The 17500-nt window shown below is 36.9% G+C and overlaps 2 protein-coding genes across 3 annotated transcripts in view; both read right to left on the bottom strand.

Moving 5' to 3' along the window:
* Trim9 (E3 ubiquitin-protein ligase Trim9) overlaps positions 1-6138 on the bottom strand; it is a 276046-nt gene extending 269908 nt beyond the window's left edge. For both annotated transcript variants that reach the window (XM_086530428.1, XM_086530429.1), the window contains exon 1: positions 5327-6138. In XM_086530428.1, coding sequence (XP_086386554.1) covers positions 5327-6094 — 768 coding nt within the window. In that variant the 5' untranslated portion in view covers positions 6095-6138. The remainder of the gene's footprint in view (positions 1-5326) is intronic.
* Positions 6139-12401: 6263 nt separating this feature from the next.
* Positions 12402-17500, bottom strand: part of LOC122246398 (uncharacterized) — a 5993-nt gene continuing 894 nt past the window's right edge. Inside the window, exons 3-4 of the mRNA XM_043004945.2 lie at positions 16931-17119; positions 12402-16724 (exon numbers count right to left, since the gene is read on the bottom strand). Of these exons, the coding sequence (XP_042860879.2) occupies positions 14007-16724; positions 16931-17119 (2907 nt within the window). The 3' untranslated portion in view covers positions 12402-14006. The remainder of the gene's footprint in view (positions 16725-16930; positions 17120-17500) is intronic.

Below are 17500 nucleotides of genomic sequence, written 5' to 3'. Positions count from 1 at the left end.
GGAAGGAAGGGAGCAGGGGCGGGAGTGGCGAGAAAGAGAGTGAAAGAAAGAGAGAGAAAAAGAGAAAGAGAAAGAGAAGAGAGAGAGAGAAAAGAGAAGATAAAGAGAGAAAGAGACAGAAAGAGAGAGAGAGAAAGAGACAGAAAATGAATGAATCAACGAATGAAAGAAAAAAAGAAAGAAAGAAAGAAACAGAATAAAGACAGCTCTAGATCAAAGATAGAAGCTTAAACCACTTAAACAAGCAAATAAACAAAGCCCCACGTCTACCACATCTGAGGAGGACCGCAGATCCCCAACGATAAAGATCATCACGTGAAAACAGCACTGCACCGAGAGATAATGAATCCCACGACATAATATCATAATAACAGTGATAATTATGACAAATTAAAGAAGACCCACTATCTTGCGGGTCCGAGAGTGTCGTGTCAGCTGACGATCAGTTACAGAAAGAGCCTAACAGGGATTGCGTAATATACGTGATTAAGTCATTTTCGAACAACTCTTTCTATCCATTAAAAAAAAATGTCCTTTTGTTTATGTTTTACACACGCACGCATACAATACATACATACATACACACTCGCACACACACCTACACCCACCTACCCACACCCACACACAATCTATATGCACACTCGCACACAAACAATACACATACATACATACATACACACATACTAAAAAAAAAAAACCACTAATTTCCTATATTCCCACGAACCTCACGCAGACGCCCTCTACCCCCCTCCCACCCCTCCCCCGTTACCGCCCGAAGCCCTCTTGAGCGTCTTGTTCATCACCCCCCCTCCCCCCCCACTCTCTTCCACTCTACCTTTCGCCGTCTAGCTACTCTCTTCCTCCTTCCTCCTTCTTCCTTCCTTCCTTCTCTGCCCCCTCCCCATCTCTAAAGTCTAGCCCCGTTCTTCCCCCTCCCCCTCCTCCTCCTCATCCCTAGCTTAGACCATCTTCCTCCCCCCCCATCCCTCGTCTATCGGTCTTCTCTCCCCTCCTCATAAAGCTCCTCTCCCATTCCCTTCGTAAAACCACCTCCTTCCCCCTCCCCCTCTCCTTCCCTATATCTGCCCACCTTCCTCCCTCCTCCTTCCCCCTTCCCCTTCTTCTGTCTGCATGTCCACCCCCCCCCCCCTACCACCACCACCTTCCGGCGTGTTATGAGAAGATAAGGGCCAACGTTGAAGCCTCCTATAAATAGCCGACAAGCGCAAAACCGCAAACAAACAAACAAACAAATAGATCCCGGACTTCGTATGTATAGCATGTTTCCTCACTCCCTTCCTTCCCCCTCCCTCCCTCCCTTTCCCCTTTCCCCCTTCCCCCCTCCCTTTCCTTCTCAGCTCCGCCCACAAGTAGGTAAATAAACAAGGGAGAGAAAGAGCAACAAACACATAAAAAAGGCAAAAGAAAAAAGTGTAAGAGTAACATAGGAAGATGAGGGAGCGTGAAATAAGGAAGAGAAGGAAGGAGGAAGATGTGGAGGAATAAAGTGAGGAAGGGGGGGAGGAGGGAGGGAGGGATAGAGACGACATATAGGAACACGGACGATAAACACACAACAACCAAATAACTCTAACATCCCCACAAGACAAAAACAACCGCCAGCACAAATCGACATAAAAAATGAAATCCTTAATATAATCCAATAAAATAAACGCACACAAGAAAAAAAAAAAACATAAGCATAAAGCATACACATACACAAACGGCCATTTAAAAAAAAACATTCAGCCACATAAGCTCCCCTCAAGCAGATGGAAACAGTACTAAGGAGTTTGCTCTGCCTGCTCTCGCTCAAGGGCGGAAGAGGGAAGGAAAGAGAAGCCGATAAAAATGGGAGACAAAGAGGAGGGGAAAAGAGAGAGAGAGAGAGAGAGAGAGAGAGAGAGAGAGAGAGAGAGAGAGAGAGAGAGAGAGAGAGAGAGAGAGAGAGAGAGAGAGAGAGAGAGAGAGAGAGAGAGAGAGAGATTTAAAAAAAACAAGAGAAAAAGACTAGCCGAAAGAAAGGGAAGAAGGAGAAAATATAAAGACAAACCAAAAGAGAGGGGAATAAGTAAGGAAAATAGATTGAGAGATAAATACGAGACATAAAGAACGGAGCAAAAAAATACAGGAGATCACGAAATAAGATACACAGAAGAAAGGGATGGGAAAAATAAAGACGAGATAAAAGGATAGGAAAGAAATATCAGAAATAAATACGAAGCAGAGAGGGAAGAGCAAAAAAAGAACAAGAGCAAGAAAACCCCGAGTTCAAAGAGAAGAGACATAAAAATGATCGTTATGGAAAAGCTAGAAGAGAAGGGAGTAAACATAGGAGATAAAGAAGAGAAAGACGTCAAAGATAAAGGATGAAGACGGAACAGAACATAAGAGAAAGGTGACTAATAATGCCGAGATAGAAGACTGGGAAGAAAAAACGGGAAATGAAAACAAAACAAAAACAGCAGATGAAGATAATCCCTTGAAGAGGAAGGAAGAGGAAGACATGAGAGGGAGAGAGAGAGAGAAAGAGAGAAAGAGAGAAAGAGAAAGAGAGAAAGAGAGAAAGAGAGAAAGAGAGAGAGAGAGAGAGAGAGAGAGAGAGAGAGAGAGAGAGAGAGAGAGAGAGAGAAGGGAGAGAGAGAGAGAGGAGAGAGAGAGAGAGGAGAGAGAGAGAGAGAGAGAGAGAGGAGGGAAGAGAGAGAGAGAGAGAGAGAGAGAGAGAAGAGGGGAGAGAAGAGGAGAGAGAGAGAGAGAGAAGAGAGAGAGAGAGAGAGAGAGAGAGAGAGAGAGAGAGAGAGAGAGAGAGAGAGAGAGAGAGAGAGAGAGAGAAGAGAGAGAGAGAGAGAGAGAGAAAGAGAGAGAAGAGAGAAAGAGAAGAGAGAAGAGAGAGAGAAGAGGGAGAGGAGAAGAGAGAAAGAGAGAGAGAGAGAGAGAGAGAGAGAGAGAGAGAGAGAGAGAGAGAGAGAGAGAGAGAGAGAGAGAGAGAGAAAGAGAGAGAGAGAGGAGAAGAGAGAGAGAGAGAGAAAGAAGGGAGAGCAGAGAGAAAGAGAGGGAGAGAAGAGAAGAGAAAAGAAGAGAAGAGAGAAGAAGAGAGAGAGAAGAGAGGAGAAGAGAGAGAGAGAGAGAGAGAGAGAGAGAGAGAGAGAGAGAGAGAGAGAGAGAGAGAGAGAGAGAGAGAGAGAGAGAGAGAGAGAAAGAGAAAGAAAGATCAAAAGAGAAAGAGAAAGAGAAAAATTGAAAGAGAAAGAGAAAAATTGAAAGAGAAAGATAAAAATAGAAAGAGAAAGAGAGAAAGAGAAAGAGAAAGAGAGAAAGAAAGAGAGAAAGAAAGAGAGAGCCGAGCCGAAGGGAGATTCAAAATCCCCAGGCTCATAGCACGGAGCTCGAGTTTCCTTGAGTAAACGCGGGATGGCAGAGAATTCGTTACGAGGGAAAGCGTGTTTTTATTATAAGCAGTATTTGACTTCATGAGCCAGCCTTATCAAGTGGAGATGAGAGTGAGATTTAATTGGTAGCAATTGATAAGTACTTAACCATTGCAATATTAATGCAAAGGTGTTTTTTTCCCGTTTGTTTCTTTCCCATACGCCTCTACCAACATCATCATTACTCTACTAAACCCTAAATTTACCTTCATTTCACTCCATCCCCTTTTCATCGCCGCTTCGTCTTTACTTCCATTATCCACCAATCTATCAACCTATCTATCTGTGAACTTCGGAACGAGACCTCCCACTATTTCCTCACCAGCAACCCCCCCCCCAAAAAAAAAGAAAAAAAAAAAAAAAAAAAAAAAAGAAAAAAAAAAAGAAAAAAAAAAAAAAAAAATCTTCACAGCCTCTCGCCACTCTTGCCTCACCTGTTCCCGCGACTGACTGACTGACGGCCAACAGCGAGACCGCATTACCGTTTTTATTCAATGTCTTTACTGGTGCTGACGTCGGCTGCATTATTATTCTTCTGCTTGCACTGAGTGGGAGGTCTTGCTTGCTCTCTCTTTCTTTCTCTTCCCTTTTTTTCTCTTTCTTTCTCTTTTTAGAGGGAGGGGGTGCAGGTCCGCACGCTGGCAAATACAAATTATGTGCTTGGTATTTCTTTCTGCCTTTTTATCAACATAGAAGGGTATTCCGTGCAGTAACACGTAACTACATACATACATACTTATACAAAACAAAAAACAAATACGCATGCATACATACATACTACACATGTATGTATGTATGTATGTATGTATGAATGAATGCGCGCGCGTGTGTGTATGTATGCTTTATGTATATTTGCTTTATGTATGTATGCTTTATGAATGTATGTTATATGTATGTATTTATGCATGCATGTATATATGTGTGCATGTATATATATGTGTACATGTATATATATGTATGCATGTATATATATATATGTGTGCATGTATATATGTGTGCATGTATATGTGTGCATGTATATATATGTGTACATGTATATATATGTATGCATGTATATATATATGTGTGCCTGTATATATATGTTAATGTGTATATATATGTATGTATGTATGTATATATATGTATGTATGTATATATATGTATGCATGTATATATATGTATGCATGTATATATATATATATATATATATATATATATATATATATATATATATATATATATATATGTATGCATACATGTATATACATATATGTATACATGTATATATATGTGTGTGTATATATATATATGTGTGCATGTATACATGTATATGTATATGTATATATATATATATATATATATATATATATATATATACATGTATATATATGTGTGTGTATGTATATATGTGTGCATGTATATATGTATATATACATAAAAACAATCAAACTTACATTTGCCCATAAGCATAAAAATACTGACATATACACATACATAAACAAACATGCATACAAATGCAAAACCATACATAAACACAGACACGCAGATAAGACCGAATGACAGTTTTATACCGAGACATGACAAGTTATTTGATGTATGACACACTTATAACTACTACTTTTTTCATTTTCCAAAATGAACTGCCCCGCTAAACTTGGACAATCCAAAAACCTTGAGCGATTTCAACTGTAAAACAAGAGAATGCACGAACCTAAATGTATCGAGATACTGACACATTCGCACACTACCATGTCTGTCACGTTATCTGCGTCGAATGCTGGTTGACAGCTGTATGTTGTGGTAAGCGATGGTACCTGTCGACCCTGTATCCATGCCAAAGGCTATTTACAGCGATACAATAGGCATGCAATGTGGTACTTAGAATGGCAGGAAACGTTTGTGACAGAAACAGTACTCACCTTGTGTGTTTTGGTGACGGCGTTGAGCGCGTGCACGTCGTGTGCGTGGTGACGTCCGTGGTGCAAGCACAACACACACACGGGCAGACGGCAGGTGAGGCAGTACATGGATACATGCTCCTGCGGGTGATGTGTGCAGCGCCCTTCCCTCTCCCTCCGCCGCGCCCTCAGGAGCGCCCTTCCTTCAGCCACGCTCACCAGCCAGTGGGCGGCCAAAGGGCCACGGGCGGGGTGACATGCCTCTCGACAGGGGCCGCAGTAGAACACTAAGCACTGGTCGCAGAAGACCTGGGCGGGTCTTGGCGCCGTGGCCGCGTCGCAGAGCTGGCATGGCTCAGCTACCTGGTACCTCTCCAGGTGCTTGTCTACCACCGCCGCCAGCACCTTGAACCGCGTCAGCCCCTGCGCCCCCGCCTCGTCCGTCGGCGTCAGAACGGAGCACTGCGGGCAAGCGATGGTATACACGGGCGGCGGCGGGGGCGGATCCGAGTTGCTGCCTCCTTCAGGAGCACCGACGAGGCTTGTTGGACGAGAACTACACGAAACCCCCGAGTCAGCATCGCTCAACACGGACAGTTTATCCACCTCGGATGTTTCGTGGAGATCTTCGGCAGGAGCAACACTCCCTTCATCCTCACTACGTGCAGGCGGAGCTGCAGGTTTCTGGAGTGCTCCTGCACAAGCTAGACACAAAGCATGACGACACACTAATATAACCGGCACGTGGTAATACCCGGAACACTGACTACACCGCAGCTCCTCCTCCATCTCGCTCACTGGCTCAGCTCACACTGTTTACATTTTCGAGCCGTTGAGCGTTCCAGCCGACGTAGGGCAAACATTTTTCAAATCTTATTTTTATTTCTTATATGCACATTCCAAATTAAAATTAATAATTGGTAATTTATCATCTTATAATACGATATTTTTATAATTCAAAGTTATGCTATATAAAAATATAAAAAGATGAACGACCAAAATGATAATAGAAAATGGAAGCTTCCTCAACTTATTTTTAGCACTAACTATTATAAATCAACGGAATATAACGATAATTATTTGGGAACAGTTTCTTTATGAACACATAAACATAAAACTTTGTTTAGTTTAGTTATGTTGTCTTTGTCAAGTATATGCTGTATGTTCATTAGATACGATCCATTTATGATATTCTATGTAAGTTACGTACAGTCAGTGAAGATTTCTAGCCATTTTGGGGGTTTTATGTTAACCATTTCAAGTTAAGAGAGAGAGAAAATGGTAGGAAGGGAACCATTCCGTAATTCTTTTGAATAACCAGCTCGGAACTGGAGTTATTTGTGCTATTCAAATTTTATGTAAACTCTGTGATTAACGTCATTTTTTTTTTTTTTTGGCTTGGCTCTGGAAATATTTTACATTATAATGTGATCAGTAACTTCATTATCACTTTCCCTTTAAGTAAAAAAAAAGTTATCTTGTTATAAATTGATCAAAGCGACGATGAAATACTAATTTAATTTCTAATTCATTGATTGTTAAAACATTAATCTATCAGATTATCCATTCTCATGATAACATATAAGAATACAATACATTGTTTAAGCTAAGCATTACTTCCATCAAGCTGGTACATTATTGATAGCGTGTATCTTCATATTTGATTCATATATTACTGGGATATTCACTATCCTTATAATTGAAATCGCATGACATCTATAAGCAAAATTTCCTTTCATTTCACTTTGAAGAAATACATTCTTTATTCACAATACATAGTCACGTTTTTTCCTAATCTCTTTAGTCCTGAAGATATATCTGCTGTTTAAGGGCATGAAGAAATATCTCAATCAAACCATAATAGTTTATTCAGTATCATTATAACTCTTATCATCCCAGGACCTTGTAACACTGATGTTGATAAGGATATTGTTTCATATCTGGGAACATTATTTTTAGTTGTTTGATCAGTGCCTAGTTGTTTGATCAGTGCCTCCTTGTTTGGTTGACTGGATGTCCTTTCTATTGCTAACCATGGCTAACCAGGGATAGTTGTGGGAATATTTTTAGTACTATGAATTATGTCTGGGGAAAAAAAATTTGATGATAAACCCCTTATTTTCAGCATATTTTCAAGATCTTTCTGCATACATTATGTCCTTGGCCTTGCAATTAAAAATCAATTTGATAAGTAGAATATTGCTAACTTTGACTTGTTATCACAGAAAAAATAGCATTCATCCTTGTGATGTTGTTTAAATTTCCAAGCGTTCACAAATAAGAATGCCAATATAACTATTTTGTTTGATGACAGAATTGCGAGTTATTTCATATAATTTTTGAACAAAATAAATTTCATTTCTATAATCTTTATAAATAACATTACAGTATCTATAATCACAAAAAAAATCACATGATATGATAATGCAAATGATATGCAAAATGAATGAGACTGAATATTTGAACTATCACTACCCTGTTCCCCATATACTGATGTACTGCACAGAATGAAGGTGAAACATAGCAAACAGGAATAAAATAAATTAAAGTAAGAATCAATGGTAGCAGAGACTAATGATAAAATACAGATCTAAATAGAACATTATTTTCTCCTTCCATAGGTGAACTTGAGAGATCTCGGATTGGTTGTTCCTATCTTAAAATATCAGAGTTCTTGTTTGTGTCAGTCTTCTCCCACTGATTTGTAAGCTTATTATTTTTTTTTTTTTTTATACTTCAATCTGAATTAATATCTCTCATATTATCTTTTAAAATATAACAGATCTTCCTTTGATACTCGGCAACATTCCTTTTTTTCATCTTTATGTAATGCATTACTGATTATTAACCCTCTCTGGACAGGTGATACACTACAGTACCGCTCATTCAAGGGCCCGGTGGCACCATATGGTGTCAGTCATTTAATTGATTTAGGCCTAAGCGTTCAAAAGCCCCGGCATTGTGACATGCAAGGCTGGAATGCCCCCGTCGTGAGTGGGTTAATGAATTTCTAAAAAATTTCTTAATTACAGTAGTTATTTTTGGCCATATATTAACTTCCTGCCCATCTTCTTGTTTTGTAAAAATGCAAGATTTCATATGAGGATATAAAACAAAATTGAATTTCCTATAAATCTCTTTCAGTGTAAATAACATCAGGTATGGCAATTTCATGGAACAGAACACAATGTTTTAACCATTGTTTCAGTCAATACAATATAATAATAATAATAACTTCTAGTTAAGACAGTAATCTTGAAACAGAGAGAAATTATCAGACAACATACATATCATTTCACACCCATGCAAACTGGCAAGTTAAATATTTAACAGGCAAAGTTCTATTATATTGTCCTTTGTGATAAGTGCTTTCAATATCCTTTACAATAAAGAAAAAACAAAATTAAACAGATATGACAGCAGAAATATCAGTTATGGTTGTTAAAAATAAATTTAAACCTAAGCACATCAAAAATAAAACTCGTCACTGACAATAAAAGAACAATGACTGGATAACCATAAAAGCCACAAATGATTTTTTTTTACAAGACTTCCAAATACTTGGAGCACCATGACTGATCAGAAAATTGTCTTTTCAGTTTGTATTTTGAACTACAAATAAAGTCTGTTGCATATTTACACATTTATATATTTATTGTCTTCTTCACGTCTTCTTTCGAATCTTCTTGTGATAAAATCCATCTGACTTTTGAACCTCAAATCCATAAACTAAAAGAAAGAATCTATGTGCATGAAAAAGGATTGCATAAATCCACCCTCAGAAGTTTAGGGTCACTCACCCAATGCATCTTGTGACTCCCTACCAAGACACAGCAAGCACTTTCACACCCTTTTCAGACTGAACGAGTTTCTTGTGGTAAAGGAGGAGTTTTTGTATCTCACTTATAGAGGACTATTTTTCTCTTTCCAGAGTTGGCACATGCTCTGACTACATCCCACAAGCACTACCTTGAAATGCCTTGTCTGTTAATTACAGCCGCTTAGACTGTTGTCTGATCCTATTGTTACGTGTTTGTATGGGGAGGCAAAACCCTGTTCACTTTTATTTCCATACAATACTCTTATCTACCAGTCATACATGATGCTCAAAATTAAATAACACATATTACAAATGATTGTTAGGTTTATATACATAAAAGAAGTCCTTAAGATGACATGAAATTGTTCCAGAGAAAAAATAAAACAGATAAAACAAAAAGAAGTTAATTCCTATGAAAATTAGTATAAAAATATAACATTGCATTTCAGTAAGTACATTGATTTATACAACTCATTTGAAATCACAGAGTACATTCAAACTAGAAATATTTTTCTACAGGGTAATTCAGAAGAAAATTGTAGCTAATCCATCCAGTTTTATATATATAGCATTTGATTTTCAAGAAAATGCTTTTAAAATATATATATATATTCAATATATATAAAAGAAACATCTTTTTAGAGATTCTCTTCCTGCTGTTATGTATAGGTATGTTTTCGTTTGGTTTATTATCTTCTGGTGTCGCTTCAAAAATTCTTTTAAATATCTTTTCCTCTTATTATTGAATTTGTACAAATGATTCAACAAACTAAAAAATGACAACCTTTGCAAGGTTATTAAAACATATTATATAAACAGAGCAAATAAAAGGCCTAATGATAATATGATAAAAACAATAACAATAATAATGATAATAATAGTCATACTGACAAGAATAACAATACTTCCAAATTCTGATTTTCATCCAAAAAAAGATTTCCTTTAAACTGAATACAAAATATTTATGATTACTGTTTAAGAGAAAAAATTAAGCTTATCATGGTATGGCATGTAAAATCTTGTGTTACCATATATCTCTATGTAAAATAACAGAGAGTGTAAAAAAATACATTAATAATAACAAGACTTTAAACAATAATAATGGTAATAAAAACAAAAAAAGATAACTGCAAGATAAAGTAATAGCACACAAAATACCAACACAACTGAGAATGATACAAAGGAAAACAGATAATTTCAAAGAGCAAAAGAATAACTATTCAATATTTTCACTGAAAATTCTTGAATAACAATTCTTCTTTCATACAAAACCCTCCATTTTCATTCGCATTTCCCTCAACAATGTGAAGACCACATTAATTTACTTTTAATATCGCTAATACCTTAGATATCTTAATGAACCCTGTATAACCACAGCACTGCCACTGGCGATCACGGAAACCGCATGTAACACTAATAATGATAACTAATAATGATAGATAATAAGTAAGTAGATAATTATACTATTAAATAATAATTCTATAAAAAAATATCAAATTCCTTTTTGGCAGTTTTCCATTCTATTAAGTAGCAACAGGCAGACTCTTGTGAGCTGCCATAGACTATTCCACTGGAGATCCTAAAATTCGACAGAAGACTTCCTCCTAAGGGCTGCAGAATCATGTCATTTTCTGGACCTGAAATGATTGATAATAATGATATTAATAGTAATAGTAATATGAATATTAGTAATAGTTGTAATTGTAGCAGTAATGGTAATCATTCTAATAAGAATTGAATGGTAAAAATATGAACAGTAACAACTTCAGCAATAATAATAATAATAACTATTATAATAATATAAAATGTCTATACACATGATAAAAAATATAATTACAGTTATCATAATAATTATAATTACCAAAATAATACCAAGAGTCAATGTTAATTTTGATAATATATGAACATAATCATAAATAATAGCAGGAATAACAGAACATTATAACAAAAATTATTGAAAATGATACATAAATAACATATCATTACTAATCACTGCTACTTTTACCACTAAAACTAGTTTTGTATTAAAAATAACTAATTGCATAAACTTTAAATATGATCCTATTATTTTCAATGAAGTGACAGAGTGAATAAAAAATTAGCTAATATGAACTAAGTTTAGATGAATCATACTAACATCATCTTCATGTAAATACACTCCATCCATTCATCACTTAAACTACCTTGAAAAAAGTGAACAGGGCACTTTTTTCACCTCTCTTTTTTGGACGTAGGAAACGTGGTGTCTTTTCTTACTGGGCACCGATACAGCCGATGGCGGGACAGTTCAATGGGCCGTCTGAAGCCCTCCTTGCACTCAAGGCACTGGAAGGGCTTGTGGGGGCTGTGGTGCTCTCGGAAATGTGACTGGAGAGAGCTCTGCAATTTGTACGAGGATTCACAAAAGAGGCAGGCGAAGGGTTTCTCGGTGGTGGAGAACTCGGTTAGGGTGGTGTTCTGCAGCTTGATGCCCATTCGGTATCTTGTCTCCACCGTGCCCAGCCCATTATCGTACACCAGCACTGGCATATGGTAGACTCGCACGTGCATCTTCAGGGCTAGTGCAGATTCGCACCGCATGCGGCAGTACATGCAGAGGAACACCTGTGTGCCGTCCTCTTCTCGTATCACACCCACTTTGAGTTTCTCATCAGGGGAGAAGAAGGCGGGGTCTGTGTCGAAGACAATGTTGGGCGCTGGCTGTGCCTGCTTCTGTGGGAGGGAGCGCTGGTTGCCTGAGCCATCATCATCCACATCAATGTCTGGCTCCACTTCCATTATCATGACAGCCTGTTTTGGATGTAAGAAAATAGTATTTATCATAATTACTTTTATCTTACTAATATTTTATGTGCAAAACCAATACTTATTATTACTTAAACCTAATCAATTCTCATACCTTTTGTTTATGATCAATATCAGAACACTCTGCATATATATATATATATATAATATATATATATATATTATATATATATATATATATTATATATATATATATATATATATATATATATATATATATATATATATATATATATATATATATATATATATATATATATATATATATATATATATATATCTATATAAAAAATAAAAGACATGATGGAAGTGGTGGTATGGCAAAAAAGAAAAGACTGATGGAAGTGGTAGTGTAGTGGTGATGGTAGTAGTGTAGTGGTTGTGGTGGCAGTGGTAGCACAGTAGTGGTGGTGGTATGTATGAAACTGAAGAACTTTCTCACATAATGGTAAAGGTTATTCAGAAAACAAACAATGTTTCATGTTTATTCTAACTAAAACATTTCCAAAATGGAATACTCTTCCATACAACATAATTGATTTCGTTTAATTTCATTACATTATTTCATGTTATTAGAAAATAATAATACACAAAATACATATAATAACAATTTTTCATAGCAATACAACAAAAAAATATATCCAAATCTCATGAATTTAATATATAAAGCTAATAACACACACTCGCAAGCACACACACACACATACATATATATGCACAGTCATACACTACCCACAGAAACGTTCATAATAATAATATCAATAAAAATAATAATAATAATAATAATAATAACTGCATATGTAAAATACTTTAATCAAAATATCAGTTTTGAGTTATCAAGTACCCAGAGTATATCATATATTTGATTTTCTACCTTGACAAGAAACCAAAAGGAACTACTTTATTAACTTATAGAAGAGTACATTTTAGGTTCCCTTCCACCTCAAAATTTACAATTCAGTTTATAGATATATAAATAAAATTAAATCACAAAGTTAAAGCATTATTTTCCTATGACTGACCTACTTCCCTCAACTACCTAACTTTATCTTATAAGTACAAAGTGTCCTTAATCATTATTAACCCTCTCTGGACGGGTGATACAGTACTGTACCGCTCATTCAAAAGCCCAGTGGCCGGGCGGCACAGTATTGTGCCAGCCATTTAATTGATTTAGGCCTAAGCGTTCGAAAGCCACGGCATTGTGACATTCAAGGCTAGAATGCCCCCATCGTGAGTGGGTTAAGTGGAGATCCTATGTTTCAACCTTAATCTACATCCCATGTCTTTCTTCAAAGGTGCAAATAAATGGCATAATCTCAACTACAAAACCTAAAACACTGTTACAAATTTTCATTTCCAGGCTCATATAAAGATATCTACATTTCTAGTATCCAAATTCTATATTATTTCATCCATTTCTAGTATCCAAATTCTATATTATTTCATCAATACTTAGAAATTATTGTATAGCGGTGCTTCCTCTTCACTGATCTATAAAATAAAACTAATCCTTTTTCACTACCAAAATATTCTCTTTCAAAAAAAAAAATATAGAATAAATACTGCCCAAAATAATTTAGTTACATTACCGTAATTAATTTCTAAAAAAATAATTAGCTTCATATGAGAAATAACAACCGTAACATTTACTATTTCTGAGACTAATATTTTACAAAGGTACTGTTTATGACTACAAATTATTTGAGCACAACAGATATCACAGTCACTCTTCTGCTACTCCCTTGCTGCCATAAAAAAAAAACAGATAATACTTGAGATTTATAGATTCTAATTACCTTAATTAGCTTGGTCACCAGTAATATCAATTCATACTAGATAATATTTGACTAAATAGACCACACACTTCACATCTGTTTTGTTTTTCTGTAAAATATGATAAGCTTGTTACCACTTTTTCATGGGCATGGGAATGAATACAAAACCTATAACCATAGTAACCTACTTAATCTGGTCCACAAAACTGATATGTTAAAAACATGTATCTCATCTTGAAGCAAGTGTGGTTTCTATAAGCAATCTCATTCATTTCAGTTAAACTTAAAAGTTATACTTCTAGCCTGAAACATGAGTGTCTTTATCAAGAACAATGTAAAGCTGCGAATCCTGAGCCTGAATGTCCGACAAGACGATGTACATAGGTGAAGTGTCTTCGTTACTAGCCTGTACAACCTTTACATTTTCTGGCTTCAGGTCTGGCATAGGCTCTCCTTCACTATTTACAACAATGAAGTCTCTGGCACTATCTATTCCATCATCATTATAAAAGGAACTGTGTAGAGAGCTTTCATTTGCGTGATGAGCTGCACCTTTTTCCGCACTTTCCCCAAGTGTGACGGCATCATCATCAACTTCAACAGAGTGGACTATACTGGTATGTATTTGATTATCAAGTTCATTACTCAGTGTGTGGTGAATGAATTTTGGACTGTCTACTTTCTCAATCTCTTCTTCCTGTAAATCTGTGATGGCTAAGACAACAGAATCCTTACTGGTGAGATTATTTGCAATCATCTTGGAGACAACTGCATCACTTGTACCAGCATTCACAGGAAGAGTTTGAGTGTATGAGTCAACACATTCACAAGTTACAGTTTCAACTGCTGCTGCCATTGCTTGCTGCAAAACATCAATGGAATGCTCAATGACCTTTGGCCTTGGCTTTATTTTCACTTTGTCGACTCTTACCATCTTCATTTTTAGGTTCTTCAGCCTATGTGCTTCCTCCTTTGGGTGGTTCTTCTTGCGATGGTGTCGGAGAGCACTATAATTACGAAATGAGATGGAGCACACTTTACACTTGATGGGCATGTCTCCACTGTGAAGTTTCCAGTGGGCTGTGTAGTGATGTCGCAGGCTGAAACTGCTTCCGCATACCTCACACACAAAGTTCCTCGCTCCAGTGTGCTTGACCATGTGCTGTTTGAGGGTGCCTCCACTTCTGAAGTCCTTCCCACATGTGTCACATTTGTAGGGTTTCTCACCACTGTGAATTCTCATATGTCTGGTGTAAGAACTATTTACTGAAAACTCTTGTCCACACACTTCGCATTTATATTGCTTCTCACCCGTGTGAATGACCATGTGTTTTCTTAAATCGGCCTTTCTCCTGGTTTTGTATGAGCAAATATAACATGTAAATACTCTGGCTACTGATGCCTCGTGTCCATCAACATGATACCTGAAGCCTCCTATGGAGTTGAACTTCTTGCCACAAAATTCACAAATGTAACGGCAATCTCTGCTCTTTCCCTTGTCATTCAATGGTGTGGAGGGGTTTTCCTCAATCTCAACTGGGTCTTTATTGCTATTTTCATTCTGGAAACCTTTGATTTTCTTCTCAGCTCTGGCAGAAGTTGTGCCACTCTGATTTGGTTCGTCCTCTACCAGTAACTCCTTCACCTTGGTAGTGGGCTTTCTCCTTCTCTTGCCTAAACAAGGCTGAGTGGATATGTCTGTGAAAACATCAGAGAGTGTCTTCTTCTCAAGCTCAGATTCTGATTTATTTTCTGGAAGATGTTTCTGTTCATTTTCTTTCTGAGATGCTTCAGGACGATTCTGTGTTATATCTGCCTCCCTTTTAGAATGCTTAGTGTGCATCTCTGAAGCTATGTTCATTGTCTCGCTAACTTCGATGTATGAATGATCAACATCTGAGCTTTCGTCAACCTCATGCATAATGCAAGTAACACTTTCGACAGTGACATCTTCACTGTTTTCTGCTACCACAACTGTTTTAGGCATTAACATAGAATCTGAAGAATTGCTTTTCAAAACTGGGATTATGTCATCTGATGTTCTATTATCAGTTTCTGCTATGATTGTGTTCTCTTTGGTAAACATCTCATTTTGAACAAATAAACTTTCATTCTCATCATTATCACTAGGTAGTGTAACAGGAGATCTAGTACTCAACTTGTTAATGTAAAGATTATTCACTTCACTATCTCCTCCTTCTGTCTCTTTATCATGGTTTATTTTATGTAGTTCTTTTTTAACTGAAAAGTGATCATATTCACTTGCAAGTGATTCATTCCTGAGACATGGAAGCAACAAGGGAACATCTGCCTGAGTCTCAGCTGCACAGTTAAACAAATCCTCCTCGAGTGTCTTTGTCACACTACTCTTTTCCATTAAAGCTAGTGTGGGGAACTTGTCAAAAACTGTTTCCACTTTGCACTCATCACCCAGCAACATGGAACCATAGTTTACTATATGCATATTTTCCCCTTGGCCACAATTCTTTGCCTGGATTTTCCAAATAGCACACTGGCCTCCTATGAATTCCAGACTCACATTATTACCCCATGGAATAAAAACTCCTTGGCACATCAGACACTTCTCACAATGTTGGTAAAACACTTTGGAATCACTTTGTTTACACAATAAACAATCATAATAGTTCATATCTATACAACATTCACACTCTTTGTTTGTGTATTCTTCTATTTTGGTATTCATTAAGTCTGAGGTATGACCTATCCAATTATGAAAGGACTCACTGAGCACAGAATTGTGGTCTCTTTCCTTATCATCTGGACAAAAACTGTGTTCATCAGTTACATGACTATCACTTATGGCATTCCAATCTGTAATCCCATCTTTGCTGTTCCAGATACAATGATTGCTTGTTGGGGAAGACTTGGGTTGAGCATCTGAGAGATCCAATACAGGCGAGCCCTCTCGCTTACTATTATCTTGGCATGTTTGAGGCAGGTGTGACTTTGATGGCAGTGCATTCTGCTTTATCTCTTCATGGCAAAATCCCTGGCCCTGAAAATAAATGGGCCTTTTTAAAAAATCAAGATTTGAAAGCATATCTTATCACTAAAAGGTCTCTCACATGAGATGCAGCTACCATCAAAGTCACATTTCCTCTACTCAACGTCATTTTTCCAATAAAAAAGAGAGTGAAACAGTCAACAAATTTTTCTCTTCTTTTTTATTTAACAAGAAATAAAGATTTTATTTTTTCTTACCTCGTTGTCATTATCACTCCCAGGATCATGGCCGTCTTCAGAACGTGATCTCGCCCTACCTCTCCCTCGCCCTCTTCCTCTCCCGCGATTCAATTCCTCAGACCGGGATTTCCAGCCTCTTCCTCTGCCCCTCTTTCTGGCAGAGGTCTGAGACATCTGGATGCACCGCAAACATCTGGGCTTTAGCATCTGGAAGGACACCAAATACCTGGTAAGAACTCTTGCATGAACAGAATAAAAATGAGAAATCTTAAGTGTAAAGCCTCTCATATTGGAATAGAACATGGAACCCATAGTCTTGGGTTTAACTTTTTGAAATCAGTAACTTCATTCACTTTAAATATGACATGTAAGACTATAAAATATATTCTAAAATTACAATATAATGTTCTTGAACCTAATATATGAAGCAAAACATCGTGATGCCCAATCTAATACAATCTCAATGGAAGTAGAATATATGATTTTAGGCATTAGCCTTGTGAGAACGGGATATTTTCTACTAAGTAATGGCCAAAATTATGAGAAAATTTTTTCTCCACATTCCCGTACATACAAACATATTCAATT

The sequence above is a fragment of the Penaeus japonicus genome, unplaced genomic scaffold (genome assembly GCF_977035675.1).
Source record: "Penaeus japonicus unplaced genomic scaffold, GWHDUDI00000001_assembly GWHDUDI00000033, whole genome shotgun sequence".
In the NCBI taxonomy this organism is placed as follows: domain Eukaryota; kingdom Metazoa; phylum Arthropoda; class Malacostraca; order Decapoda; family Penaeidae; genus Penaeus; species Penaeus japonicus.
Note: the sequence above shows the minus strand (reverse complement) of the source record. Positions and strands in the feature narration are given on the sequence as shown.